This window comes from Oryctolagus cuniculus, chromosome 12 (assembly GCF_051225735.1).
Source record: "Oryctolagus cuniculus isolate XC-2025 breed Fujian yellow rabbit chromosome 12, ASM5122573v1, whole genome shotgun sequence".
Lineage (NCBI taxonomy): Eukaryota > Metazoa > Chordata > Mammalia > Lagomorpha > Leporidae > Oryctolagus > Oryctolagus cuniculus.
Window position 1 is genome coordinate 53,511,923 of NC_142878.1, and position 13,575 is coordinate 53,525,497.

Here is a 13,575-nt window from a genome sequence, read left to right on the forward strand (position 1 = left end):
GTTGGTTCACCCCCCAAATGGCCACTATAGCCGGAGCTATGCCGATCCAAAGCCAGGAGCCAAGTGCCTCTTCCTGGTCTCCCATGCGGGTGCAGGGCCCAAGCACCTGGGCCATCCTCCACTGCCCTCCAAGGCCACAGCAGAGAGCTGGACCAGAAGAGGAGCAACTGTGACTAGAACCCGATGCCCACATGGGATTCCGGCGCCGAAGGCAGAGGATTAGCCAAGTGAGCCACGGCGCCGGCCCCTGAAAGGTTCTTACAGGCAATGGTCTAACATTACTTAAAGGAAGATATACTGCATTAAAGATGAATACTTTAAATGATAATGCAACAACTTAAAGAAAGTGGCACAGCTAATAAGGTAATAGTGGAAGTGAAATAAATACTATAAAATAGGGGCTGGCGCTGTGGCACAGCAGGTTAATGCCCTGGCCTGAAGCTCTGGCATCCTATATGGGTGCCAGTTCTACTCCTGGCTCCTCCTCTTCCCATCCAACTCTCTGCTATGGCCTGGGAAGGCAGTAGAAGATGGCCCAAGTCCTTGGGCCCCTCACCTGCGTGGGAGACCCAGAGGAAGCTCCTGGCTCCTGGCTTCAGATTGGCACAGCACCAGCTGTTGTGATCAACTGGGGAGTGAACCAGTAGGTGGAAGACCCCTCTTTCTCTCTCTCTCTCTCTCTCTCCCTCCTTCTCTCTGTGTGCAACTCTGACTTTCAAATAAATTAATTAAAAAAAGTGTTGTATGACTCCATTTTTATGAATATCCAGAATGAATGAGTCTGTAGAGATTGAAGCAGATCTGTGGTTTCCAGGGGCTGGAAGGAAGGAGAAGAAGAATGGCTACTAACAGGTTTGAGGTTTCTTTCTGGAGTCATGGACGTTTTCTAAAAGTAGGTAATGGCTATAGATGCATAGTTCCATCATGACTGTAAAACTCAGTGAATTATACACTTTAGGAGGATGAATCTTATTGCATATAAATTGTACTTCAAAAAATCATTTATTAAAAACACAAATAATCTAAATGCTCCTACTAGAAGCAGAGATTCTTTTATTTAACTTTTTGAAAATTTATTTATTCATTTGAAAGTCATATTTACAGAGAAGGAGAAGCAGAAGCAGAAAGAGAGAAATATCTTCCATCCATTGGTTCACTACCCAAATGGCTGCAATGGCTGGGACTGCGCCAGGCCAAAGCCAGGAGCTAGGAGTAGAAGCAGAGATTCTCAAATTAATTTTTTGAGTATACTAAACTGTGTCTTGTCATCACAATTCACTTATTTTTAAGATTTATTTTATTTATTTGAAAGAGTTACAGAGAAACAGAGGCAGAGAGAGAGGTCTTCCATCCGCTGGTTCACTCCCCAAATGACCACAACGGCCGGAGCTGGGCCGATCCCAAGCCAGGAGCCAGGAGCTTCTTCCGGGTCTCCCACAAGGGTGCAAGGGCCCAAGGACTTGGGCCATCCTCCACTGCTTTCCCAGGCACATCAGCAGGGAGCTGGATTGGAAGCGGAGCAGCTGGACTTGAACCAGCATGTCGGGGAATAGTCCGCGGCAGTATCACTAGGCGGAGGTTTTTTGCTTTCGGTTTTGACGGGGGGGGGGGGGGGGGGGGGGGGGTAAACAACAAGATGGCGGCAGGACCCCCGCAGTGAGTCTGCCTGCCTGCCTGCTGCGTGACACCTCACCTGATTGGCCGAACGACACATGCCTTTCACGTGAACAGAGACCGGATTGGTGTGCCAGATGCATGGACTCTAGCTTGCTCCTGATTGGTCGCATTTTGTATATAAGCTGCGGGTGTAAGGAGGAAACTCTCTTTCTCTCCTCTCCTTTCCTCCTCCCTCTGTCACGTTTACTTTCTCTAATAAAAAGTCTACTGAAGACGGATAAACGTCGTTCGTTCTTTTCTCGCCCGAGAAACCGTCGTCGCGGGCCCTGGGTTGAGTCTGCTGGCCAGACTCCCCGAGACGCTCGCGGCACCAGCACCCATATAGAATTCTGGCGCTGCAGGCTGAGGCATTAACCTGCTGCACCACAGCACGGGCCCCCAACAATTCACTTTAAATACAAAGACACAGTTTAAAAAGTAAAAGAATTTTAAAACTAAAACAACATGCTAACCTTACTCAAAAGAAGCCTCCATATCAGAGCCATCAGCAGCACAAACAAGAAATCCCGAGGAGCCTGATCCTCCTAGTCAAAGGTCAAGGAAAAAGCGGTGGCCCAGCAACAGAAAATCTTTTGGGCAGTACCTTCCCTGCTCCAACCAGACACCACTGGGCAAACCACAGCTCCAGGTTTCAGTCAGTGAGCAGGGGAGTGGAGCTCTCACCTCACCACCCTTCCCAACGCAGGCAGGTTGCACACCTGGCAACGGAGGGCTGAGCAAGAAGCTGATATTCCAAGGGCTGGTGTTGTGGCATAGCAAGTAAAACCGTCACCTGCAACTTTGGCATCCCTTATGGTGATGAACTCACAAAAAGAGAAATCAAGAAAGAAATCTCATTCACAATAGCCATAGCCAAAGAAAAATCCAATATTAGGAATCCAAGTTATTTAGGAATAAATTTAAGGAATTTAGGAATAAATTTAACCAAGGAGTGAAAGACCTCTACAATGAAAAATTATCAAATATTGATGAAAGATATCATCAAGGACACCAAAAAATGGAAAGATATTCCTTGCTCATGGATTGGAAGAATCAACATCATTAAAATATCTATACTACCTAAAGCAATCTACAGATTCAAAACAATTCCTATCAAAATACCAATGACATTCTTTACAAAACTAGGAAAAGCAATCCTAAAATTCGTATGGAGTCACAAAAGACCCAGAATAACCAAAGCAATACTGAACATGAAAAATCAATATCTGACACGAAAGCATACTCCAAAGCTATTGTAATTAAAACAGCATGGTACTGGCATAAAAATTGATACATAGATCAATGGAATACAATAGAGAGTCCAGAAATTATTCCACATACTTATAGCCAACTGTAACAAAAGTGCTCAGACCATATAGTGGACTGGGCATAGTCTCTTCAACAAATGGTGCTGGCAAAACTGGATTTATATATGAATGAAATTAGATCCACAGTTCTCACCATATGTCAACTCAAAATGGATCAAAGACCTAAATGTAAGACCTGAGGCTATGAAGTTGCTGGGAGAAAATGTAGGAGAAACACTCCAAGACATGGGCATAGGGGACGACTTCTTGGACAAGACCACCAAAGCACAGGCAGCAAAAGCAAAACTAAATATATGGACTACATCAAACTCAGAAGTTTTTGCACAGCAAAGGAAATGAACAATAAAGGGAAGAGACATCCAACAGAATGGGAAAAAATATTTCTAAACCCAGGACTAGTACTGCAGCTCTGGCATCCTCATGGGTACCAGTTTGAGTCCCGGATGCTCCACTCCCAATCCACTTCCCAGGGTAGGCAGCCGAAGATGGCCCAAGTCCTTAGGCCCCTGTACCTACATGGGAGACCTGGACGAAGTCTCTGGCTTCTGGCTTCGGATCAACCCAGCTCTAGCCATTGAGGCCTTTTGGGGCATGAACCAGTGGATGGAAAAATCTCTCTGTATCTCTCCCTCTCTCTCTCTCTGTAACTCTATTTTTCAAATAAATAAATAAATCTTAAAATAATATATGCAAACCACCTATCTGACAAAGGATTACTACCCCAAGTATATCACCAACTTTAAAAAACTCAGCAACAACAACAACAACAACAACAAAAATCAAGCTGAGAAATGAGCAAAGAAGAAATACAAATGGCCCACCAATACATGAAAAAATGCTCAACATGACTATGCATCAGGGAAATGCAAATCAAAACTATAATGAGGGGCCTGTGCTGTGGAATAGCGGGTTAAGCCGCCACCTGCAGTGCTGGCATCCCATATGGATACCGGTTCAAGACCCGGCTACTCCACTTCCAATCCAGCTCTCTGCTATGGCCTGAGAAAGCAGTGGAGGATGGCCCAAGTCCTTGGGCCCCTGCACCCACGTGGGAGACCCAGAGGAAGCTTCTGGCTCCTAGCTTCAGATCGGCCCAGCTCCAGCCATTGCGTTCAATTGAGGTATGAACCAGAGCATGGAAAACACACTCTCTCTCTCTCTCTCTCTCTCTCTCTCTCTCTTTCTGCCTCTCCTCTCTCTGTGTAACTCTAACTTGCAAATAAATAAATAAATCTTTTGGGGCCAGCACTGTGGTACAGTGGGGTAACGCCCATGCCTGAAGTGCTGGCATCCCATATGGGCACTGGTTCAAGACCCAGCTGCTGCACTCCCAACCCAGCTCTCTGCTATGGCCTGGGAAAGCAGTGGAAAATGGCCCAAGTCCTTGGGGCCCTGCACCTGTGTGAGAGACCCAGAAGAGGCTCCTGGATCCTGGCTCCGGATCAGTGCAGCTCTAGCCATTGCGGCCAATTGGGGAGTGAACCATTGGATTGAAGACCTCTCTCTCTCTGCCTCTCCTCTCTCTGTGTAACTCTGACTTTCAAATAAAAATAAATAAATCTTTAACAAATAAACATAAATAAATATTTTTAAAAACTAAAAATTAAAATTAAAAAATGACATCAAAAAATCAGAAAAAATAATATGTCTGTGCACATGTCCTTCTATGTAAACATATGAATATAGAGGAAGAAATGGAAAAATAATTATTTCAGAGATCTGGTATTAAAATACAATAGTGAAAACATTAACTTTATGCATTTTTCTTCAAAATTATTATGTAATAAAGTAATAACTTTAAAGGAAGTGAAGAAAGGAGGAAGAAATCAGGCGGGGGGAAGAAGAAAGGAAACAAGGGAAGGAGAGAAGAAGAGGAAGAAACCTCTCATTCAAACTATTCCCTAAGTTTTGTCTTCTTCCAAACTAATGTATGTCACATAGACTATCTGGCCTCAACTAATTTGCATGTCTCATGAACACTCTGTATTTATTTCTATTTATTCCATGTAGTAGTAAATAATAGTTGGTTTTATTGAAGATGATACTGTCATCTTGTGGCCAGATACAGCATTGCAACTTTTCATGTGTGTGTGCACGCGCACATACACGTACATACACACACTCACACACACACACACACCAAACTCTAAACATCTTTCTTGTAATTTAGAATTAAAAGGAATCAGGAACAACATTGTGGTTCTAGGATTAAGCTTCCACCTGCGACGCCTGCATCCCATAGGAACACCAGCTTAGAGTCCAGGCTGCCCACTTCCAAACCAGTTTCCTGTCAATGTGCCCGAGAGGCCAATGGAAGATGGCACAAGTGTTTGGAACCCTACCATCCACCCACATAGGAGACTCAGATGGAGATCCTGGCTCCTGGCTTCAGCCTGGTCCAGCCTGGCTCAGCCCCAGCTGTTGCAGTCATTTAGAGAGTGAACCAGCCAATGGAAGACCTCTCTCTCTCCCTCTCCCCTTCCCTCTCCCTCTCTCCCCTCTCTCTCTCCTTCTCTCACCCTTTCTCTGTAACTCTGCCTTTCAAATAAATAAATAAATCATTAACTTTTAAATAAATAGATGGACTCTCAAAGCTTCGTTCCCTGGTATATGCTATCTAGATCTCACATACATGTGAGGATCAATTTGGTATTATATTTACTCAAGGTAATTTTAAATGTGAGGTTCATATTGTTCAGAAGACATATTTTTGTACTTGAGAGACAGACCAGAGAAAACCCTTCCACCAGCCCTCCCTTCAAATGCCAGCAACAGCCAAGGAAGGGCCAAAGCCAGGAGCTGGAAACCTAACCCAGGTCTCCCCTGTGGGTGGCAGGGTCCCAACTACTTGAGCCATTCATGCTGCCTCCCAGGATCTGCATCAGCAGGAAGCCAGAGTCAGGAGCAGGTGCTCTGCACTGACTCCAAAGTGGGCTGCAGGTGAACCAAGTGGAGTCTTAGCCCCTAGGCCAAAAGCCCACCCTGGGTTTCATGTTTGAACCACACTCTTTTTTGTCTCCCCACAGTATTTAATCTGTGTGGCAGTTTCCTTGATTAATTCATTCAAAAGCGTTTCCTGGGAACCAGCTTTGCCAGGCTCTATACTGGGGAGTCTACAGGAGTAAAACTTATCCCCTCCTGGAGCTTACATTCCACGGGAAGGCAGACAGACAAATCAACAAATCAACACAGCACACCAGGTGGTGGTAAACACTCCTGAGAAAAGATCTGGAAAGAGAAACAGGAGACTTTGCTAAGTAGGCGAACAGAGGCCTGTGATCTCAAAACTCCCCTAAGAAGATAGACTATCCAAACCACACTGAGGAAGGAGTCCCCGCAACCTCCGTTCCAGGGCCCTCCTAGACGTTCCCTGCTCTCCCTTGAAACAAAGTCATGAGGACTGGGGGAGGGAAGGTCTCAGTAGGGAAGCACTTAAGAGTAGGATTTCCCTTGAGGTTAGAACTGTCGTGCAAATCTCTTGACGACGTTTGCTTTCCTCTAATCAGAGCCATAGAGGCAACAGCTGATGAAAACCGAGGTTAAAAAACATGATCCCAGATATACGGCACACCAGTCAAAGAGCCCAAACAGGCAGGTGCTCTCAGAGAACCTGAACACTCGCTCACCAGGCCAGCCCCTGAAAGAATTCAAGCCCTTCCGGAAACATATACGGGAGCCCTGTGTGACAGGCGAGCCTGGGGCTCAGGCTGGACCACTCCGCTGGGGGCCAGCCAGCCTCCTCCATCGCTTTGCAGCTCTGTAAGTCTAAGAGGATGCAAAGGCAGTTTTGGAAACCAGCTCTATTCAGAATAAGGCCACAAACTAATTTTGGAACTTTAAGACTTTCTGCTAATCAGTCTCTTGTCTCCATGTTCTTCCTCAAACTGCTGGGATTCACTTTCTTCTTTGCAAACTTGGGAAATTTCATTTCGTGTTGAGAAAATGACTCAAAATATCTCATCATTAATTTCTTTTCCTTTTTTCTGTTTATTAGGGAAGTGATAAAGGGCAGAACTGGGGTGATGAGGAAGACCCTTTGGCGGTTGTGCAAACACAAAGACCAGATTTGCAACATTTCCCTGCTCCGGAGAAGAGGGCTCTAAGTACCTTTGCTAAAGCAAGCTCATTTTGATTTCACCTTGGTAGGAAGACAAGAATCCACCCTGTGGATTAGCTAAAATGTGTCTAGGCCATTCCACACTCTCCCCATTTCTCCTACTCTGCCCTGCCTCTACCAGAATGCCTAACCACAAGTGAATAGAGACAAAGACAAAACATTTTGGAAACAGATTTGGGTTGAGTCTTGACCCAAGGGTCATGAGGAGTCCTCTCATCCTACTATGTCCGGGACAATGCTGGACCAGTCTTTATTCCTTGCCTTCAGGGTTTCAGAACTATTCTCTGTCAGCCCGGATCCCAAAGATCACTGTAGAAACCCAAAGCTCCAAATTGCTGATGCAGCTTGCCCTGCTCTGAGACTCTCTAAGTGGAAATGCACTGGGAAGAACGTGCTCACGTCAGACTAGCTTGGCTCGGGGTGGGAGAGGAGACACAGCGAGCAGCTCGGCCTGTGTCCCATCACCTGTGGAGTCCCAGGAAGCTGTTCTCTGCCCTCCTATCCCGACCTTCTCAGGGCTCAGGGTCCAGGGCCAGGCTTTCTCCCCAGCCCCTCTGCTGCTCCCTAGAGAGCCCAGGGTAATTGCTTTTTAAAAACACATTGCTTATTCCCTGATGTCCCAGGATTCTCATTTTCAGATGCCTTTTATATTGAATTTTAACTTTTGCTTTTTCTATGTTTTGATCTTTTAAATCCTGACCATTTTACAAGAGGATTTTAGCAACATCAAATGCAGAGAAATATTAGAATTTTTATGCCATGGGAACTTTTAGAACATTTTGGTTATCTAATTAACCAGGGTAAATACACTAAAGTTTGTTTTAATTTTTTTTGGAAAAGTTCAACAGCTGAGAAGAGACACAGAATGACAGAATGATGCAGGAAGCCAGAGGAGGAGGAGGGCACTCAAGTGTGGTTTCTTTTGTGCATCTCATCTGAACCCAGGCTTCCACCTCGTCAGGCACTACTCTCCGTTTCTCAAGAAGTCCAACTTCTAAAAATCTAGATGGACCCCCCCATAACCCCTGCACACCATACCCCAGGTTAAATCACCATCCTTTGCCAAGTCTGCCTAGAGAAGTGACCCGCCCTCAGATATACCAGCAAAATCCACCCGAGTTTCAAGTGGTCTTATCCAGCAGGGCACCCAAATCCTAGAGTAGTAAAAGAGCTTTCTTCCAACAGGACATCTAGTGGGGGTGAAACCAGATTTATTCACAACAGAAAGAGAAAAACCAGACTGGCGGGGCAGCACTGTGATGTAGTGGGCTAAGCCTCTGCCCTATGGGTGCGGGTTGGAGTCTCGGCTGCTTTACTTCCCATCCAGCTCCCTGCTAATGCACCTGGGAAAGCAGTACAAGATGGCCCAAGTGCCTGGACCCCTGCACTTGCATGGGAGACCTGGAAGACACTCCAGATTTCTGAAGCTCCTGGCTCCTGGTTTCAGATCAGCCCAGCTTCGGCTGTTGCAGCCATTTGGGGAGTGAACCAGCTGATAGAAGACCTTTCTTTCTGTCTCTACCTCTGTCTATAACTCTACCTCTCAAATAAATAAATAAGATCTTAAAAATAAAAGCAGGCTGGCAAATTGGATAAATAAGGGAGACCTTTTCATGATATATTAATATGCCTTATTGGACTGCCCCATACAGTTCTAGCTTAATGTATAAAAATTCATTTTCATAAAACATTTCATGACTCTGTCACTTGGCTAAGTGGAAGCATGCTGGTACTATATGCCTGCACTAATGAAGAAAATTACTTTGGCTCATAATCAGTATTGCCTGTACAATTTTAACCCAAACTGTTTCTCTTTTTTCTCTATATTCCAGCCACAGACCGAGACTCATCTTGCCAGCCATGTTCAAATAAATGAGACGTCCTTCTGAAATTCATGCAGTGAAAATCTGGTCTCTGTTCTTTCCTTGTTGACAGAGGTCATGTTGAACGTTTTCTACCCACTCTAAAGATCCAGGTATATGTAGTATTATTATTATTATCTCTTGAATTTCAACATGAATTAAGTTGTTCTAGAGAATAAGCAAGGTAAAGTCTGGAGAATTTCTGATGGAGGTTACATGGTTAAACATATTGATACTTGTTATTTATCATTGCTTGATTACCACTTTACTGGCTTCTTTAAAATAATCACTTAAATTACATAGATACTTAATGGTTAAATGGCAGATAAATGCAACTCAGACTCTAGTGTGGAGGAAAAATCTTCATCAAACAACCTGTTTGACAACAAGAGTTCAAAAAACACATTTATTCCCTCTGTTTTTCTAGTTCAGGAAATTGAAACTAAAGGTCTCTAGACAGAGTTACTGTTTAGTAAGCAGAAGTATATGTTAATCACCCTGAGATTAGATCCTGCATTAATCAATGCTTTTACAATAAATAATAAAAAAAAATCCTGTTACACCATACTGCACTGCAGGGACAGCTGCATGTAGTAACTGGAGAGTATCTGTTCCATGCTGCTGGGCATCACCTTTCACTGAACATCCTTTTTGGTTGGAGTCATTGGTCCTTCTCTGTCACTCCATATTCCTTTGTTCCTTGCTGTGGCAAATCTTGCCTTCCAGTGGCTCCCAGTTGACAAGAGTTTCCATCCATCTAAGAATCTAACCAGCCGCAGGAGAGATTCCCCTATCAAGTATACCCAAGTAATGAACTTTGACACCATCTCTTCTTCTAAAAAAATTCTATAACAGTTCTGTTTGTCTCGTGACCCTTAGACAGTAAACATCAGCCAAAAGGATTTTCTTACAACTTCACCGTGCCAGCTCCTCCTGTCTGGCTTCACCATTCTTTCCCAGTCTACAGAAAAACATGAGAAAGACCAAAAACATATCGCTGGACACCATGGTGACAGACTTCATTCTCCTGGGCTTGTCTCACCCCCCAAACCTGAGAACCCTCCTCTTCCTGGTCTTCTGCACCATCTACGTCCTGACTCAGCTGGGGAACCTGCTCATCCTGCTCACCGTGTGGGCTGAGCCCAAGCTCCACGCACGCCCCATGTACCTTCTGCTGGGGGTCCTGTCCTTCCTGGACATGTGGCTCTCCTCCGTCATCGTCCCTCGGCTTATTCTAAACTTCACTGCTGCCAGCAAGGCTGTCCCATTTGGTGGCTGTGTGGCTCAGCTGTACTTCTTTCACTTCCTGGGCAGCACCCAGTGCTTCCTCTACACCTTGATGGCCTATGACAGGTACCTGGCCATATGCCAGCCCCTGCGCTACCCTGTACTCATGAACGGGAGGTTATGCAGCATCCTTGTGGCTGGAGCTTGGCTGGCAGGCTCCATCCATGGATCTATCCAGGCCGCACTGACCTTCCGCCTGCCCTACTGTGGACCCAATCAGATAGACTATTTCATTTGTGACATCCCTGCGGTGTTGAGACTGGCCTGTGCTGACACGAGTGTCAACGAGCTGGTGACTTTTGTGGACATTGGGGTAGTGGCTGCCAGTTGCTTCATGTTAATTCTGCTCTCCTATGCCAACATCATCCGTGCCATCCTGAAGATACGCACTGCTGATGGGAGGCGCCGGGCCTTCTCCACCTGCGGCTCCCACCTAACCGTGGTCACCGTCTACTATGTCCCCTGTATCTTCATCTACCTCAGGGCTGGCTCCAAGAGCCCCCTGGACGGGGCAGTGGCTGTGTTTTACACCGTTGTCACTCCCTTACTGAACCCCCTCATCTACACACTGAGGAACCAGGACGTGAAGTCTGCTCTGAGGAGGATGACGGCAGGTCGAGGGGCTGTGAACGAAAAGAAGTAGCTGCAGGCTCAGGCACCCCCGCACCACCATCACTACTGCTCTTCTCAGCTTCTGCTGCACACAGTAAATGCTCAATAAACTGCTACTGATTTAAAGTAAATTAAACGCTATTTGGAAGAAACTTTTGAACTTTTAAACCCCTACTCCTTTCTTCTCGTTAAATTTGTTCAAACTGAGTTATATTACTCGTTTAGAAATAAATGAATGTGTTACTTCTCTCATCTCTGAATATTCTGTGAAATAAGAAAATGCCTTATCAAAGTTTAAATAGGGGGACAGCAGTTGTGGCATACTGGTTAGGCCACCCCTCGGGATGGTCCCATCCCATACCAAAGTGCCCGGGTTTGAGTACTACCTCCGCTTTTTATCCAGCTTCCTGCTAATGCACACACTGGGAGGCTTCAGGTGACGACTCAAGTACTGCCACCCCTGGGAAAGGCCCAGATGGAGTTCCTGGGTCCTGGCTTTGGCCTGGATCAGCCCCAGCTATTGTGGGCATTTGGGGAGTGAGCCAGTAGATGGAAGATATCTCTCTCTGTCTCTCTGTCTCTCTCTCTGTATGTGTGTGTGTCTTTCAAATAAATAAACAAAACTTTCAAAAAGAGAACAAATGGAACTTCTTAAAAAAAAAAACAAAAAGGTTGAATAGGATTCAAATGTTTCAGCATCTGGTATACCAGAAAACTTGAAAGGAAAAATGAATCACAGCCCATGCTATGGTAGGCGTTTGGGAAGTAAACCAACAGATAAAAGATCTCTCTCTCTCTCTCTCTCTCTCTCTCTCTCTCTCTTCCTTTCAAATAAATGAACATAAATAAATGAATAAATTTTAAAAATTTAAAAGTTTTTTTTATCTTTTATTTAATGAATATAAATTTCCAAAGTACGACTCATGGGTTACAATGGCTTCCCCCCCACCATACCGTCCCTCCCACCCACAACCCTCCCCTTTCCCACTCCCTCTCCCCTTCCATTCACATCAAGATTCATTTTCGATTATCTTAATATACAGAAGATCAGCTTAGTATACCTTAAGTAAGGATTTCAACAGTTTGCTCCCACACAGAAACATAAAGTGAAAAATAATAGATGATTTTTTTTTAATGATGATGAAATCAGATCAGACCTATGTTTAATCCCAGTGAGAGTCAAGTTGGGAATTGATAATTTCTTTTTTTTTTTTCCAGAAGATCAGTTTAGTGTACATTAAGTAAAGATTTCAATCGTTTGCACCCCCATAGAAACACAAAGTGAAATATACTGTTTGAGTACTCGTTATAGCATTAAGCCTCAATGTACAGCACATTAAGGACAGAGATCCTACATGAGGAGTAAGTGCACATTGACTCCTGTTGTTGACTTTACAAATTGACACTCCTGTTTATGGCATCAGTAATCTCCCTATGCACCAGTCATGAGTTTCCAAGGCTATGGAAGCCCCCTGAGTTCTCCGACTCTTATCTTGTTTAGACACGGTCATAGTCAAAGTGGAGGTTCTCTCCTCCCTTCAGAGAAAGGCACCTCCCTCTTTGAAGACCTGTTCTTTCCACTGGGATCTCACTCACAGAGATCTTTTGCCAGAGTGTCTTGGCTTTCCATGCCTGAAATACTCTCATGGGCTTTTCAGCCAGATCCGAGTGCCTTTAGGGCTGATTCTGAGGCCAGGTGCTATTTAGGACATCCGCCATTCTATGAGTCTGCTGAGTATCTCACTTCCCATGTTGGATCACTCTCCCCTTTATTTATTCTATCGGTTAGTGTTAGCAGGTACTAGACTTGTTTATGTGCTCCCTTTGACTCTTAGTCCTTTCATTATGATCAATTGTGAACTGAAATTGATCACTTGGAATAGTGAGATGGCATTGGTACATGCCACCTTGATGGGATTGAACTGGAATCCCCTGGTATGTTTCCAACTCTACCAATTGGGGCAAGTCAGCCTGAGCATGCCCCAAATTATACATCTCTTCCCTCTCTTATTCCCACTCTTATGTTTAACAGGGATCACATTTCATAGCCCTGACTGTTAATGGACAACTTAATACATTATCCCTCTTAGTATTTTTTTTGTCTGTTCTACTTAATATGACTGGTTTAATTCTGTAATTATCACACAGTTACTCTTAAGTGTTGAAAAGTAACTGAAAATTTAAAAGTTTTTAAAACACCAAAAATATTTTGCTGTATCCACACTGTTCTATGATTCTCTGTTCATCTATTTATTTATTTATTTATTTATTTGAAATTCAGAGTTACACAGAGAGAGGAGGGGCAGAGAGAGAGAGAAAGAGGTCTTCCATCTGATGGTTCACTCCCCAATTGGCCGAAATGGCCAGAGATGCGCCGATCTGAAGCCAGGAGCCAGGAGCTTCTTCCGGGTCTCCCACGTGGGTGCAGGGGCCCAAGGGCGTGGGCCATCTTTTACTGCTTTCTCAGGCCATAGCAGAGAGCTGGATCAGAAGTGGAGCAGCCGGGTCTCGAACCAGCACCCATATGGGATGCTGGCCTGGGCATTAACCTGCTGTGCCACAGCACCGGTCCCCTCTGTTCATCTCCTAAGATAAACCCTTCTTAAAATTCTGAGAAGTAACAATGAGGGTGATGATTTTCATAATCATTTATTCAGCATCTATTATGTCTCAGAAATAGCTTGACATTAACTATTTAATCCACCGATATTAA

At 44.6% G+C, this 13,575-nt stretch overlaps 1 protein-coding gene across 1 annotated transcript; it reads left to right on the forward strand.

Annotated features, from left to right (window-relative positions):
* Window positions 1–9,851: 9,851 nt before the first annotated feature.
* On the forward strand, window positions 9,852–10,893 carry LOC100354307 (olfactory receptor 10G2). Its single transcript, XM_070054865.2, has one exon. It carries the CDS (start codon window positions 9,937–9,939, stop codon window positions 10,891–10,893), a length of 957 nt encoding a protein of 318 aa, XP_069910966.2. The 5' UTR covers window positions 9,852–9,936.
* The last annotated feature ends 2,682 nt before the right edge of the window (window positions 10,894–13,575 follow it).

Bases quoted from the DNA above. Each gene is read 5' to 3' on its own strand.
- LOC100354307 (XM_070054865.2), top strand. From the start codon at position 9,937: ATGAGAAAGACCAAAAACATATCGCTGGACACCATGGTGACAGACTTC.